The sequence below is a fragment of the Heterostelium album genome, assembly GCF_000004825.1.
Source record: "Heterostelium album PN500 unplaced genomic scaffold PPL_scaffold8, whole genome shotgun sequence".
NCBI classification, from domain to species: Eukaryota; Evosea; class Eumycetozoa; order Acytosteliales; family Acytosteliaceae; genus Heterostelium; species Heterostelium album.
The window spans coordinates 913,553-928,436 of record NW_008805070.1 but is presented as its reverse complement, the minus strand read 5'-3'; the positions used below and the strand labels follow the sequence as shown (position 1 = coordinate 928,436).

At 31.3% G+C, this 14,884-nt stretch overlaps 7 protein-coding genes and 1 non-coding gene across 8 annotated transcripts; 2 read left to right on the top strand and 6 right to left on the bottom strand.

The window, feature by feature from the left end:
• Positions 1 to 27: 27 nt before the first annotated feature.
• PPL_07997 (uncharacterized protein) lies at positions 28 to 2,204 on the bottom strand (the record flags this gene model as incomplete). Its single annotated transcript, XM_020578828.1, has 5 exons — positions 28 to 54; positions 93 to 141; positions 382 to 480; positions 892 to 923; positions 2,136 to 2,204. 5 exons carry the CDS (start codon positions 2,202 to 2,204, stop codon positions 28 to 30), a joined length of 276 nt encoding a protein of 91 aa, XP_020431292.1.
• A 678-nt stretch (positions 2,205 to 2,882) lies between these two features.
• Positions 2,883 to 2,953, bottom strand: PPL_07996. Its single transcript has one exon. It is a non-coding gene; the product is annotated as a tRNA-Pro (tRNA).
• A 1,878-nt stretch (positions 2,954 to 4,831) lies between these two features.
• rps16 (uS9 family ribosomal protein) lies at positions 4,832 to 5,593 on the bottom strand (the record flags this gene model as incomplete). Its single annotated transcript, XM_020578827.1, has 3 exons — positions 4,832 to 4,977; positions 5,158 to 5,404; positions 5,540 to 5,593. 3 exons carry the CDS (start codon positions 5,591 to 5,593, stop codon positions 4,832 to 4,834), a joined length of 447 nt encoding a protein of 148 aa, XP_020431291.1.
• Positions 5,594 to 5,947: 354 nt separating this feature from the next.
• On the bottom strand, positions 5,948 to 6,186 carry PPL_07994 (uncharacterized protein; the record flags this gene model as incomplete). Its single annotated transcript, XM_020578826.1, has 2 exons — positions 5,948 to 6,105; positions 6,177 to 6,186. The coding sequence occupies 2 exons, from the start codon at positions 6,184 to 6,186 to the stop codon at positions 5,948 to 5,950; spliced, it is 168 nt and encodes a 55-aa protein (XP_020431290.1).
• A 720-nt stretch (positions 6,187 to 6,906) lies between these two features.
• On the top strand, positions 6,907 to 7,185 carry PPL_07993 (uncharacterized protein; the record flags this gene model as incomplete). The annotated part of the gene is made up of 1 exon (XM_020578825.1): positions 6,907 to 7,185. One exon carries the CDS (start codon positions 6,907 to 6,909, stop codon positions 7,183 to 7,185), a length of 279 nt encoding a protein of 92 aa, XP_020431289.1.
• A 128-nt stretch (positions 7,186 to 7,313) lies between these two features.
• PPL_07992 (uncharacterized protein) lies at positions 7,314 to 9,329 on the top strand (the record flags this gene model as incomplete). Its single annotated transcript, XM_020578824.1, has 6 exons — positions 7,314 to 7,498; positions 7,571 to 8,628; positions 8,692 to 8,871; positions 8,941 to 9,130; positions 9,151 to 9,278; positions 9,319 to 9,329. 6 exons carry the CDS (start codon positions 7,314 to 7,316, stop codon positions 9,327 to 9,329), a joined length of 1,752 nt encoding a protein of 583 aa, XP_020431288.1.
• Positions 9,330 to 9,391: 62 nt separating this feature from the next.
• On the bottom strand, positions 9,392 to 14,369 carry PPL_07991 (DEAD/DEAH box helicase; the record flags this gene model as incomplete). Its single annotated transcript, XM_020578823.1, has 5 exons — positions 9,392 to 10,316; positions 10,380 to 11,603; positions 11,664 to 11,836; positions 11,903 to 13,473; positions 13,499 to 14,369. 5 exons carry the CDS (start codon positions 14,367 to 14,369, stop codon positions 9,392 to 9,394), a joined length of 4,764 nt encoding a protein of 1,587 aa, XP_020431287.1.
• A 237-nt stretch (positions 14,370 to 14,606) lies between these two features.
• On the bottom strand, positions 14,607 to 14,777 carry PPL_07990 (uncharacterized protein; the record flags this gene model as incomplete). Its single annotated transcript, XM_020578822.1, has 1 exon — positions 14,607 to 14,777. One exon carries the CDS (start codon positions 14,775 to 14,777, stop codon positions 14,607 to 14,609), a length of 171 nt encoding a protein of 56 aa, XP_020431286.1.
• Positions 14,778 to 14,884: the final 107 nt, after the last annotated feature.

Genomic DNA, 14,884 nt, shown 5'->3' with positions numbered 1-14,884 from the left:
TTATATTTGATATTCCACACTATAAATTTAAAAATGCGGGTTAAATTTCATATCCTAAAATTATATTTTTTTGATTTTAAGTGGGGAATTACAAAAATCGAGAAAATATTGATATGGAAACCTCTAGTGGTTAGAAACATACTATTGATAAATAAATTCAAATTATCTATTTGGGGTTAAATTTAAATTAAAATAAAAAATAAATTTATCTTAAAAAAACATTTTAAAAATTATTTATCCTATTTTTTTCATTTAGATGAAACTTACACTGACAAAAGACATCTTTCACTTTTTGGATGTTCTAATGATATAGCACATCAAACACAATCTAAATTTAAGTTTAGAGATTTGTTAATAGCACTTCATTTTATGAAGAAATACCCAACAATTGTTCTTGGATCATCTTTTTGGGGAATGTGTAAACAAACATATGAATCTAAAGTTTGGACAACAATTGATTTATTATCTCTAATTTGCCTCCTATTTTAAGTAAATATTTGTATAACAATGATATAACTTCAAGGTTGTAGGCTGTTTGTATTTATAGTTGAGTTTACAATGGCTGACGTGGTTGTGTGTTGTGGTGTAAGTGTGTGTTGAGATTATTAAATAAATCCTGTCAACAGTTTTTTTTTTTTTTTTTTAAACATTATCCTTGTACTACCAATACTGATAGTCAAGGTGTAGATACTGGAGTAGTGCGTGGTGCGCTCCTTTCAAGTCAGGAAAATTTGGATTTTTCTTTTTTTTTTTTTTTCCAAACCAAAAACTATTTTTAAAACTAACCTTGTTGCAAATTGTATTTTGCTACTTTTATACTTTTTCTAAAACAACAACAATAACATATAACTTATAATTATATATCTATTTATTTTGCAATCAACCACATACCACAACTTTGTCCAATGTCTAAGACTTTTACACTACAAAAAAAAAGATTTGTTGACTCATGATCAATCAACAAATTGCAGGTATTGATATTAACATGCTAGTTCTTGTTTATATTATATATACATTCTCACACAGGCCGTGAGAAATAGCCAAAAAAATATTATTATTTTTATTATTATTATTGTTTAAGGTTATTATTAATTAATAAGTTGAGTGGTATTAGGATTGAATAGATCTAACAGTAGTTGAGTGTTGATGAACAACAGTATAAAGTGGTGGCACGTAGTTGGAAGGATTAGATTCCAATCAGATTTAAATTTACGTGTCATGGCAGCAGTACGAATAGGACCTTCGAATTTGATGCTCATGTGCTTTCCAATTGCGAAGTCTATAGTTACTTGTGGTATATGCTTGATAAGAGAAAGGAACTGCTGTGAAACTACATTTCCTGGATTTGAAGAAGAAATTTCTCATGTGGGTTGCAGAGTTCAGTGAAGGTATCACCACAGAACTCACAGATATAACCAGTGCGCTTGTGGTTGATGGGAAATGTGTGAGAGTACAGCCGGAATATGCTGTTACGTAGCATAGGCGCTTTGACTTTGGATATTTGTAGGAACTGAGATTGGAGAACCAAAGAGTGACCAATCTGGATGGTTAGTTGACCTTCAGTACGGCGGATAGGGGGTACTTGTGGTTGAATAGGATAGAATAGATTTCCTTCAGAGTAAAGAGACTACCATCATCAGCAAGGATGGGATTGCCTGGTGTGACTCTGGAGAAGTGATTGTTTCTAAAATCCATCCAAGATGAATGGAACAGTTTGAAGGATGGTGAAGAAGTTGGATTAGTAAATTTTTTTGGCACAATCAAGCATGGATGACCAAGTTTTTGAAGTAACCAAATGAATTGCTTCTACTCTATCTATTAAAAACCCATATTTTGTAAGCAGCAGAGCGAGGAGATAAATCCCACTGATTCAGACCACCATCATTCCAGTGAAAGCAAGACCTATCCAAAGACATCAAAGCGGTGAACTTTGCTTTGGCATCAGGTGCACTGGTGAAAAACCAAGCAATAAGTCTGTTGACAAGCTTGATTTGATCAGGTGTGGGTGACTCAAGATAGAAGTGATAGAAGAGCAAGGGAAGTACATAATATTTAATGACACTCTAGGGAACGGAAGGTTAGTAGTGGAAATGTTACCCAGCGGAATGATAAGTTATCATTGATAACCGATTTACTAGAGTTAACGTCCGCAGTGGTGGATAGTTTGAACAGGTTAAACCAGTGGATGACTCTGTGCAATTCATCCAGAGTGAAAAGCACCAGTGTCTTCAGCGAGCATGAGCAAACTTTATTCTTTCGAGTGGATGAATATGTCTAGATAATGGTGTATATTTCATTGTGCCACAGCATCTATCCAAAATAGGAATACAATTGGAAAATACATTAATCTAATACAGTAAAATTACTATTTTTTTACCATCTAGTACCAAACTTAAAGATTAGTATTTATCTTTTATATTTTTAATTTATTAAAGTTAAATAATATATTAGGAATAAGTACAAAGTAAGATGTATTCAAATATATAAGTCTTAATTTAAAAAAATAAAAATAAAAAATAAAAAAAAATAAAAAAGAAAAAAAAGTTATAAACTCAAACATGACAATTATTTAGTACGGAATGGTGACAGTTGATGTTTTGAAGAAAAAATAATTTTTAAAAAAAATAATTTATTTAATATATGGTCCATTTGCCTTTTGTCTGTATATAGATAATAACATTTATCTTTAAATGATTTTAAATGTAGAATACTTTAACAATTAAGATAAAGTGAATTGAATAATGATAGTTGATTTCGCTCTGAGAGGGTATTGATATAATCATACCAACTTTGCTAGAGGCTTGGGCGAAAAAAAAAAATTAAAAAACTAAAAAAAATTAAAAATTAAACCGCATGCGAACCCTTCTAGAGTATAAAGTTTGGGGCTCCACCGGGAATCGAACCCAGACCACTATCACCCTAAGATAATATTGTACCATTCAACTATGGAGCCACATTAATGGGATATTTTTAATGAACGGAGGTATATACCACTGACGTATGTATGCTTATCGGCAAAAGGATCTCAACAACACTTAAGTTATTTTTTTTATTAAAATAAAGAATTTTTTTGTTTCAATACTATTTTCTTAGTCGTGGATTACAAACGGAGGATCTAATCACTCTAAAATGTTACGTTTACGTTTATCCGTCTAACAGCCCGCTGTGACTCCCTTAGCCCTCTCTCAGTAGTGGTATCCTGTTGGCCTAACCTAAGGAGTAGAAAATAGAACAGATATCATTCCCCCACCTGGTCTTTAGTTGACGTTCATTTTAAATATCCCTAGTTGAAATAAGACCCGCGGTACAGTTTTTGTGTTATTGAACATCTCAACTTCCACCTTGTATTGTCACTTCTAAAAAATTATGAAATTTAAAACCTAAAATCAAAAAAAAAACAACACATCAAAGGCTCCATAGTTGAAAGTCATCCAAATCAAAATTTAGACTATCCAAATTCGCTATCTTTTATATTTAAATGATTAAATTTATGTCCCATTAAATTGTATTTGATGTTTAAGGATACATGTTTCCAAATAGCTAAAACTCTAAACTTAATCAGTTAGTATCCTTGCGCTCCTAACTAAATGAGTAGAACAAATGTCATTCCTCTTCCTTTTTTTCAAATGATTTTGTGAAGAAAGTTTAAATTTCTATTTTAACCTTTGTTGATTTACACCAAATTTATAAAATAAATGTTTTTTTGTTTTTTGTTTTAGTACTTTAACAAAAAGAAACACCAAGAACCACTTCCAATCTTCAACCAAGAACTAATTTTAATTAGAATGTCGTACTCACTTTACGGGGAAATAAATAAAATTCTTCTCTTCTTGTTTAAAGGGTGAATCAAAGAATTTAAATGACTTTTAAATAAAGAATAAAAGTACTTAAAACTAAACTATTGAGTTCGAGTGGTGAGGATATTTTAGAGATTAGATCACTTTGGAAATAGATCAAAGTTACCAGAAGGTCAGTATTACCTCGTCATTGATCAAATGTTTGGTATCTTTGAGTTAAAAACCACAACTTTGACAAAAACATAAAAGTGGGAGAGAGTAACTGACTTCCAAGTGGAAACACTGATGTAAATAAGGAAACAAGGATATTCCATCTAGAGTTTTCAAAAGAAAAAATATTAATATGGAATAATTAAAAAAAAAAAAAAATACCAAGAAAAAACAATTGAAAAAAGAATATTTAATGTTGTTTGTTTTTTTTTTAAACTACCTTTATATATCCACATATTTACCCAATTATTATAAATAACAACATATGAAATATTCGACTAAAATCTAAAGGTTGTTATTTTAAAGTTTATAAATGTACAATATATCAATTTAAATAGGTGAAAAAAATTAAAAATTGAAAATGGATTGTTTCCATTCTCAAAACAACCACTCTGTCTTTCTGAAGCCTACTGTGGACCAAGGATATACTTATGGATCGTTCAGCAGAATATATTAAATTAATATACAAAACAATTCATATTAATGATACACTTTATAAATTCAAAAAGATATATAAAATGACTACCTGTAGGATTTTGGAATATTGTATGAGCACAACGACCTACAAATTTCTTTTAACATTCAATAAGATTTATACTTTCAATTGACACTTGTATTCATTTGAATCAAATTATTTTATGCAATAAATTCAAAAAATTGAAAAAAAAAAAATTCAAAAAAAAAAGTGTGGTGGGCGGAAACTGACCGACTTCCAAGCGGAAACAAAGGTGGAAGTGAAGAATCAAGAGTATATCTTCAACAGGACTGAACAGTTTATTAATAAAGTACCGTTTATTTCAATACAGAATAACAATATAAAATGACTATCTGTAGGATTTTTGGAATCTTGCACGAGCTCCACGACCACCAAATTTCTTTGGCTCACAACGACGTGGGTCAGCGACCAAGAGAGATCTGTCATAGGCGAGAATTGCCTTCTTAATTTCGTTTTTGGTAGCCTCATCGACGTCTATTTGATATAATTAATGTTTGATTGTTAGTTTCTATAATTTTCTACTTTTTCTTATCTTTTCTATATTCTACCCAAAATAATCACTATTGCATCTGAACTAGTTTCACAATTCTAAATCAAATAGTTCCTTTCCAAATACAATTGTGATAAATTTGATAGAAGCCAATGAATACCTACACTTTTGGTTGTAAGCAACGACAGCCTTGGCCAAAGCTTGACGGATGGCGTAGACTTGAGCGACTGGACCTCCACCACGGACTCTGACACGGATGTCAAGAGTGCTGTATGAACCTTGTGGGGCAACAGCGAGTGGCTCGTAAACCTTCAATCTCAAGGTTGGTGGTTGAACCAATGACAATGGAACACCATTAACTCTGATTGATCCCTTACCTTCAGTGGTATAGGCGACGGCAACAGCGTTTCTCTAGATAATGGATAGTAGATAGAGTTTCTGTATCAATAATCTGTTTTTTTTGTTGTTTTTTATTCCTATCATAGATCCTGTATCCATTCTACACTAACTAAAAAACCTATAATAACAATAGATAGAGATATATACCTTCTTTCCGTGAGTTTGAACACACTTCTTGGTAGTGGTGGTTGTTTCAGCCATGATGAATGATGAAAAGGGAAAAGGGTAGAACAATATCACTGTAACAAACTTAAGCTCAGAGTCGAGAGTCAGCTGAGGTTGGTTCCACTGCACTACTCACACACCGACAACCACAAAATTTTTGAAAAATTAAAAAAAAATAAAAACTTTGTTTTGACAACGAACTTCCTTTGATTTGATTTTTGCTCACGATAAAGTTTTTCGTTTGCCAAAAAAACCAAAGTTATTGTAATAACAAGAAATGACGATTCATCATTTAAATGAAATAATAATTGAAATAAAATAAAATTTTTATTTAATATATCGATAGATTATAGTTTAAAGAATATTGAATATAGCTTTCATCGTAGTAGTTTACCAACAGGTCCAGAAAGGAGTTGACCATGGAAGTCTAGCTAAATCGTTTGTTGCTTGGTTCATTCTAGCGTTGGTTGATGAATTGAAATTTGTATTATTGCTGCTGGTAGCAGCAACAGATTGAGCACTATGAATTGAGAGATTCATAATCGTATCTAAATATCAACAACAGTGTTTGTTCTTTAGTTAAAGAATATTAAAAATCTTGAATTAAAAAAATACATACTTATTAACATTTTTTTTTTAGTATTATTAGTGATTTTAGATAGATAAAGTTTTATATTTGATTATTTTATAATTTCACTAAACAGAGTATTTATAGTTTGAACAATACATATTTGTTGGATGATCATCTATTTGATTAAAGAGTGGTTTAAGATGTCATAGAAATAGATTATTATAATTTATTAATTTTTTATTTTTTCATATATTTCAAGTTGTCCAAATAAATCGTTCGTATGTAGATAAACCTGAAATCGATAAACATCGAAATTATTGTGTGTTGATCTTCACACTTTATCAGTTTGAAATTTCATCAAATCGTGAGTGTTGAAATTTTTTTATATCTATTTTTATTTAAAAAAATATAATATAATATATTCTTTAGATTTTTTTAAAAGTGTTTTATCATTAATAATGGTTCTTTATAAAAGAGTATCAATATATTTATAATTATTCTATTTGTGATTTTAATATTAATATTAATAAATATTAATATTATGATGAAATTGATTTATCTATCGTCTTTCTAGAGGAAAAAATATATTTGCATTAATCCCTCAAAAATTAAAGACAGGGTTATATTATAATATATATAAATAAATTATTGTTTTTTATTTTTATTTTTTTTTTAATTCATGTGAAGCTCACATTGGGAATGTTTAAATATTAATTATAAAAAAATTTTCGCAAATTTCGTGTATTACTATATAGTAATATCAAGGTGTAACAGAGTGATGATATCACATACAGATATTACATTTCAATTAGAGTTTCCTGTTGGTAGGAAATATGTAGCTGCACAGTTTCATCTTAGAAAGGGTGAAGATACATCGGTTGCAGTTGCACAATTCATGCAAGAGTTTGATATTCCTCCGTATCTCTCTGTATCACTGCTAAACACCATCGATACCTTTTTAGATGATCAATATATAAGATATAATGATGATCAAGATAAATTAAATAGTATGCAAAGAAAAAAAGATGATCATATAAATAATAATGCAAAGCAATAAATTTCTTATTATTAATGATTGTTTATTATTTCTATTTCAAAGTTGATAGTTTACAATTGTCAATGTTACAGCAAAAGATAAATACACTGGCTCTACAATATACAGAGAGAACACATTATTGGAATAGTATGTTACCAAATGAAGTAACTGCAGACCAGACTCTTCAAGAAGAGCGTATCAAAATGTTCCTCTATCTCGTCAACAAATCGATTGAAACCAAAGAAAAGATAATCAATCAAGAAGAACTATTTGCAACCTCATTCAACATATTATTAAGTAAAAGAAAAGAAGAATTACAATTTATAAATGAAAGGTAATTACATAATTTGTTAAAATTTATTATATTTTATCAATAATTTAATTATATCTTTAAAAATATATATAGTCATTCAAAAGAGATGCAAGAAGCAGCAAATCATGGACATACTGGTGATATAATAGAACAAATGGTTAGTGACAATGTAAAAAAGATTGAAATTGTGGAAAAGAGATATGAGAATGAAATCAACGATTTAAAGATAAAACAAAAGGCTGACTTTACATCATTCTTGAATGATCTATATTGGTTAGAAACAACAAAAGATGAATTGGATAAAGTAGATGAGGATTTTGGTATACCAAACAGCAATAGCAACAGTAATAATACATCAAGTTTAAATAATAATAATAATAATGCACAATCAACAACAACTACAGGTGTAAATAAAACAAGAAGTAATAGTAGTAGTCGTAGAGATAGTAGTATTGCAGATAAACCAAAGGAACCTGAAAAGGTTGGAATCATTGGATCACTTGGACAAGGTTTAGATAAAGGTGTTCAAAGAGCATCTTCTTTCTTCTCTTTTGATAGATTTAAGAAGAATTTACCTGGTGGAAATCAACAACAACAACAAACAAATCAACAGCAACAACAACAACAAGGTAGTAATACATCACCAATTACATCACCAACCATACAATCATCACAAATAGATATTAATAATCAACAACAACAACAACAACAAAATCAACAATTAAATGATGTTGGATCACCACAACGACATAGTAAATCAATGACACTTGGTGGAGCAATGACTACTACTACCGGTGGATCGGATGTTACAGATATTATGAACAGTAAACCATCTAGAAAAGATTCATTCGGTGCGGCTGTCATGTCGACTTCACCCAAGTCATCGATGATGACACAATCAAATGCATCGAAAAAGTCATACTACAAAGTAACAGAGAGTTTAATGATTGCTGTTGGTGTTCAAAAGAAAAAGTTATTCGAATTCAAACTTATCGATGCCCTACCTCTACACTTGTGTCGTCCAGTGTCAACCGGTGAATACTTAAAGTCCAAGAGAATAGAGTATATCCAAACACTCTATTCCGATTCACTGTCCGCCGTCATTCTATTAGCAGATCCATCACTTTCTTTTAATTCTCAAAGTGAAAAGAGTAATTAATATTATTATTCATTTATTTTTTAAAACTTAAAAGTTAACATTTTATATATCTTAGATTTCATTCAATATTGTAACATGTCAACAGAGTTACATTTCGATTCAATCGATAAACAGATAGAGATGTTTAAAGAGTCAGTCGATACAACAGATCTAAAGAATGGTGATTTCTTTATTACTAAGCATTCCAATCTTTCAGATGTACAAGTTGTTTTCCATTTATTAGCTGATAGTAAAAGTAATTAAACACAATAATATGATAAAGAAAAATAGTATTAAACATATATTTTTTTTTAAAAATTTATAGATCGTACACCATGGGGAGAATCACCATTCCCAACTACATCAGATTTAGCAAGAGGTTTGAGAAATATTATTTTGACAGCTTCAAAATATGGAATTGGTTGTCTAACTATACCAATAGCACTCACAGAAGCAGATGCAGATCTCAACGTATCTGGTGCAGCAATAGCAAATAGAACTACCGCTATTTTAAGGTAAGTAATTCTCTATAAAGATCATGTGATTCCAATATTAATTATAATTTTATAAACATTAGTGTTGTAAGAGCTTCTCTAACAAGCTTACACGAGTATACATCGATAAAAACAATACAGTTTTCACTTCCACCAAGTTTAGATGGAGGTAATACACAGGGTCAAGGTCCAGTTTCCATCAAATGGAGAAATGCAATGAATCCCTTCATTTATGAAATTTTAAATTAACATAAATAATTATCTAAACCAATAATTTTTTTATTACTCTTTATCATTATTATTTGACATATTCAATTTTCTCATGAATTCACTTTGAAGAGTTCGTTCATCTTGAGGTGATAGTGGATTAGTTTGAATAGTTGTTGTTATTATACTTGTAATTGGTGTTGTTGGAGTATCATCTTTGTTATTATTATTATTATTGGTTGGTGATTGAGGAGTCTGTGGAGTTGACTGAGATTTATAGTTTTGTAGAGGTGTAGCTGGTACCTGTTCAACTTGGAATCTATGTATGGAAGAGTATTTTATAAATTCATTCAAGAATCTATAGGCATTATCAGTCTTTCGATTGTTAAAGATTTTTTCATCGGGTTTCAATAGTGATGATGAAATGATCAGAACAATACGTTTCTTGGCTCTAGAGAAACTGACATTCAATCTGTTACGATTGAAAATAAAATCGGAATCCTTGATGTTTGCACTCCAACCATTGTAACAAATGACAATGGTGTCAAATTCCTGTCCTTGCATCTTCTCTGCCGTTGTGACATGTGGCATATGTTGTTCACGACAACCATATTTCTGTTGCTCAGTCACCAACATCTGTTGGATTTCTACTCTCTGAATATTCATTGGAGTGACGACACCCAATGTTTTTGAACTCCAAAGTTGTTCTTCAATCTCATCGCTTGTCTTATTCTCCAATTGTAGACTGTCTCTAGTGAATTTATAGATTTGTCTAACAATCTCTGCCTCCACTGAACGATTTCCAAATTGTTGATGATTCAACAAGATTGTATGACATCCAATATCGTTATTCTTGAAAATCGTTTGAATTAAATCGTTGTTCACATACTGTGGAGAAACCAACAATTTGTTCACAGGTTCTTCCTTTCTTGGAAGAAAACTCTGATAACTTGGTCCATATAAATTAATTGAAAAGAATCTACAAAGGTTATCAGTCATTCTGGAGAAAAAAATAATTATATATTAATATTAAATAATATAAATTTTTTTTTCTCTTAATTACCTAAAATTTTCACATAATGAAATGAATGGTTTTGAAATACCTCTATCTTCTAATTGACCTTTCAAACAAGAGAATATGGATTTGTGGAATTTAGGTTCTTGATGTTCCAGTTTATCACTAACTGAAAGATCTTTTCTAACGATAAAGCTTGCTTTTAATACAGGTCCAAGTTGTTTTGGATCACCAACAACAACAACTCTGCTCTTTTCCAAGTTGACAGCATTCAGTCCCAGGGCTGCAAGTGGTGATGGGAGTTGAGATGCTTCGTCAATGATCAACATGTCCAAGTCTAAACCAAGTGTATTCAATCCCCAACAGGTACTACCAATACACATAAGATTGAATTTATGTTTCTTATCATACTTTACAATGTTGTGGCTTGTCAAGCTTTCAGAGAGTTTGGAAGATTCCTTTTTGACGATTTGGAAATTAAGTGCATTACCAGCAAATGACTCGTACTCTTTCTTTAGTTCAGCAATTCTGACCAAAAGATTATCGATTGCTGTATGAGTATGTGCAGTGATTGCAATGATATACGATTTCTTCTCTGCTCTAATCAATGTTTCCATGATAATCAACACCATCAATGCCAAGAAATGAGTTTTACCAGTTCCAGGTGGTCCAACAACCAATTGTAAACGTCGTTGAACAATGGATTTGACAATTCCCAATTGTGAATCTGTCAAAGATAGTCTGAGATCAACGTTTTGATCACGAATCGATTGGAATGACTGGGTGGTTCTCTCTATTCCTTCAATAAACTTGGTGATATCTGGATCCTGAGATTCAACAAGATTGTTGGTCCATTGCAATGGGTTCTTAAAGAGATTGAGCATTGGTGACTTTTCACCTTGTTGCTCAGCTGCTTCAAAACCTTTATTCATTGGATGGAACTGTGCGAAAAAGTTGATATCGAATCGTTGTGATAAGATATATTCTTTTCCAGGTTGAAAAGTAGAGTCCTTTGACTCCAAAACTATACTGACCAAACATTGATAGTCAGATTCTACATTGGATTTGAAATTCATAGTTATATTGTCTGCTGTAAATGTTCCATCTGGTAGTTTCTTTGTACTATAAAACATATCATTAAAAGATTCCAGCTTTTGCAATCCATCATCCGAATTCTCAACCAACATCATCTTTGTAAATTTATCACAAAACAATCTCATGAATCCAGAGAAATGTGATAAATATATAACTGATTCAAATACATGTAAATCACTAAAAATAGATTAATAGTTAGTAATATAATTAATAATTAAACTATTTAATTATACATACCCAGATCCAATATATTTTACAATTAAATATTTTCCATCTAAAACATTGGTGAGTACCGATCTTGATCTCGATGATTGAATTTCTTTGCAACCAGCTAAAAGATCATGATGATGACAATATTTTAATTTGTTTAAAAGTGGATTCTTATATTCATAGATATCCCTAATTTTAAACTGATAAAATGCGATCGATTAGTAGTTTATAAATTATATTGATTGTCGTTGTTCTTTCCAACTTACATTAAATGATACTTTTGGAGTTTTGAAAATATGTGATAATAAAGTATCTTTGATTGTTTTTGTATAGAGTAAACGATTCTTTAGCTCTTCAGCAATCTTGTCTTTATGGTTTGGTGCAATAATGGTTACGTAGATGTGATCATTATCCAGACAAGTGGGGATCGAAGGAAGTAAAAGTAATCGTTTGGCAACGGCACCAAGCGATAGAATTGGGAATATTCCAGTTGCAATTGATTTCGACACCTGTTCTTGGATGATAATAAGAGGATTGACTGATGGCAAAAGATTTCCTGGGATTTCTACGGGGAATACACCACCCAAATTGAAATTGATCCATTCCGAGCTGTGTAAAAGTGTCAACAATATTGTTAGAGTATCTTTGTTGGTTGGATCGGATTTCAATTGACCGGCAAGTAGACCAAAGAGATAAGATCGCTCATAGTAATCATAGATGAAACACTGTAGAGATTCTTTTGACTTGTTATACTTGTTGAAAAGAGAGGCCAAATCCTTAACAAATGAACTCGAATCGAATCCAGAGTATACAGTTTCTTTGGTTGCACCACTATCATTGTTTTCTTCCAATGTGTTATTGATATGAAGAACAGAATAACCAAACAACTCTTGTGTAATTGGATTCTGTTGTAAACAAAGATAAACTTCATGATCTTGTTTAGAATTTAACGATAGATCCTTGTAGCTTGTCAAAATTAAACTGTTATCGTTGCTGTTTGATTTGATGATTGATCTAATGTATGGTAAAAGTGATACTAATTCTATTCTTGTTTGATTATCATCGATTCTGTCACTATTCAAAGCAATGGAATAGAGTAAATCCAAATCAGTTACAGCTGATTGACCATCTTGTTGTTGTCGACGCTCATTTTCCATCAACAATTGTACTTTGGGACTGAGAGGTTTTGGCAAGAGATTCTGTGATTTTTCTTTGATTGCTTGAGATTTGCAGTGATCGAGATATTCACAACCATCACATCTCTCGGTAAGTCGCCAGTCTGCGTCGTATTTCGGGGTGGAGAGAATGGCTAAAAGTTGAGATTGTCGTTGCTTGTCGCCATAGAGGAATGTCTCGAGAATCTTAACGGTCGGTAGCAATTGAAAGTCAACAGGCTCATAGATTCCCTTGAGATAGATCGCTGCCACATCATCCAGCTTCAAATCATCGATCTTCTCCAATTGAATCAGTTCGCCGAGAAGGAGATAGTAAAATGCCAATTGTATCTTTTGTGAAAATACAACGGAACCAGTAGATTTGGCATCGAGAATCTTTAGTGACCGATGGATAGGCTGTCCTTCGCTGTTCTTGATTGTTGTTATCTGTAAAAAGTCTGGTATAGAGATCGAGAATGATACAGACGATGGCAAGAGAGCTCGACGAATGGAAGCGGGTGGTTCTAGTGTTGATTGGAAAATGACACAATCCGAAGCGGTCTTTAGAAGTTCCATGGTTTTTGAGTAAGGGATGGCCGATGCATTTTCGGCTGGTATGTGTACAGTACCCTTTAGAGTGGCGGCAACCTTTTCCTCCCATGCAAATCCACCGTCAATCATTGCTTGTTTGAATAGGAGTCAACTTGCTATTCTTGTGACTGCTGCTGCTAACCGTACTACTAGTATTCGAAGAACTCTTCTCCCTCGTAGAGAATGCAAGATATCTATCACAATTGAAATGAAAGTATCTACCTACACCCGATGGCTTTATACGAGCAGGTTCCATATCTTGATATTCAATTTCAATTGATCCCGATTGTTTCTCATCACCAACATCCATCTTTCTAAAGCTATACTTTAAATTGTTTGATGTGTTTTGTTGTTGGTGTTGCTGGTGTTGATTGGTTGAAGACATAATTGCAAACGATGACAATGATCTTTGTGGTGGTAACACTGAAGAAGGAACGAAAGAGCTATCACTATATCCATTAGAGTCAACATTTTGTTTAAATGGAGAAAATGAAGAAGAAGATGGTGGTGTATTCTTGTTATTGTTGTTTGATTTAGATGATTGTGGTGGTGTATTCATATTCATGTTGGCAAATTGATTTGTTAGATTGGAAGTAGCACCGCTTGCAGTATCTAGTAATACATAATCAGATATTCTCTTATTATTGATATACATTATGTTGTTTCCTTCGATGGTTGATGCAGATGCAGATGGTGATGTTGGAGTTGTTGTCTCTGTTGTTGTTGTTGTTGTAGGTTGTATGAATGCAATGTATTTCTTTATAAAAGTGGTTGATCTGTCTTCGACAATGTCATTGCCTTCTACGGTTGCAAAGAAACAAGCTTTTCCATTTCTTAATACGATCTTACACTGATAGTTTTGTTTATTGTAAACAAAGTAACATTGATCATCCACCGTAATCAAACCGTCTTCTAACAATGACTTTAATGTTTTTATTCTCTTATTTGATGAATTAACACTCTGTGGTGAGTTATTATTACTATTCATCTTTGAGGTAATGAAAATAAATAAAATAAAAAAAAGATTTTAAATTTAATAAATCTTAAAAAAATATGAAAAGTTTAAACTCTTGTTTTTTAAAGATATTTTTTTTATTACTTGGAATTTTTAATTTTTATTTTAAAAACTTACTTAATCCTAATACAATCCCAACAAACAATTTGATTTGAATTATAATGATTTAACTAGTATATCTATCAAAATGATTGATGATCTATAATTATTTTATGATTGATCATCGACAGGTCCTTTAATTGAATCAACATTAAATCTAAAATAGTGTTCTCTTTCATTATACCATCTTTTACAAGTTAAACTAAACCTAATTCTATCTTCATTCTCTTCCAATTCATTCAATATCTTTGATAACAATAGATGTGATAGTTTAACAAACATATGTTTGGATAAAAATGAAATAAATATAATTAAAAAATTTTTTTTTTTTTCACAATATTGATAAAATTGAAGAGAGATTCGTTATTTGATTTATATATTGTTTGAAA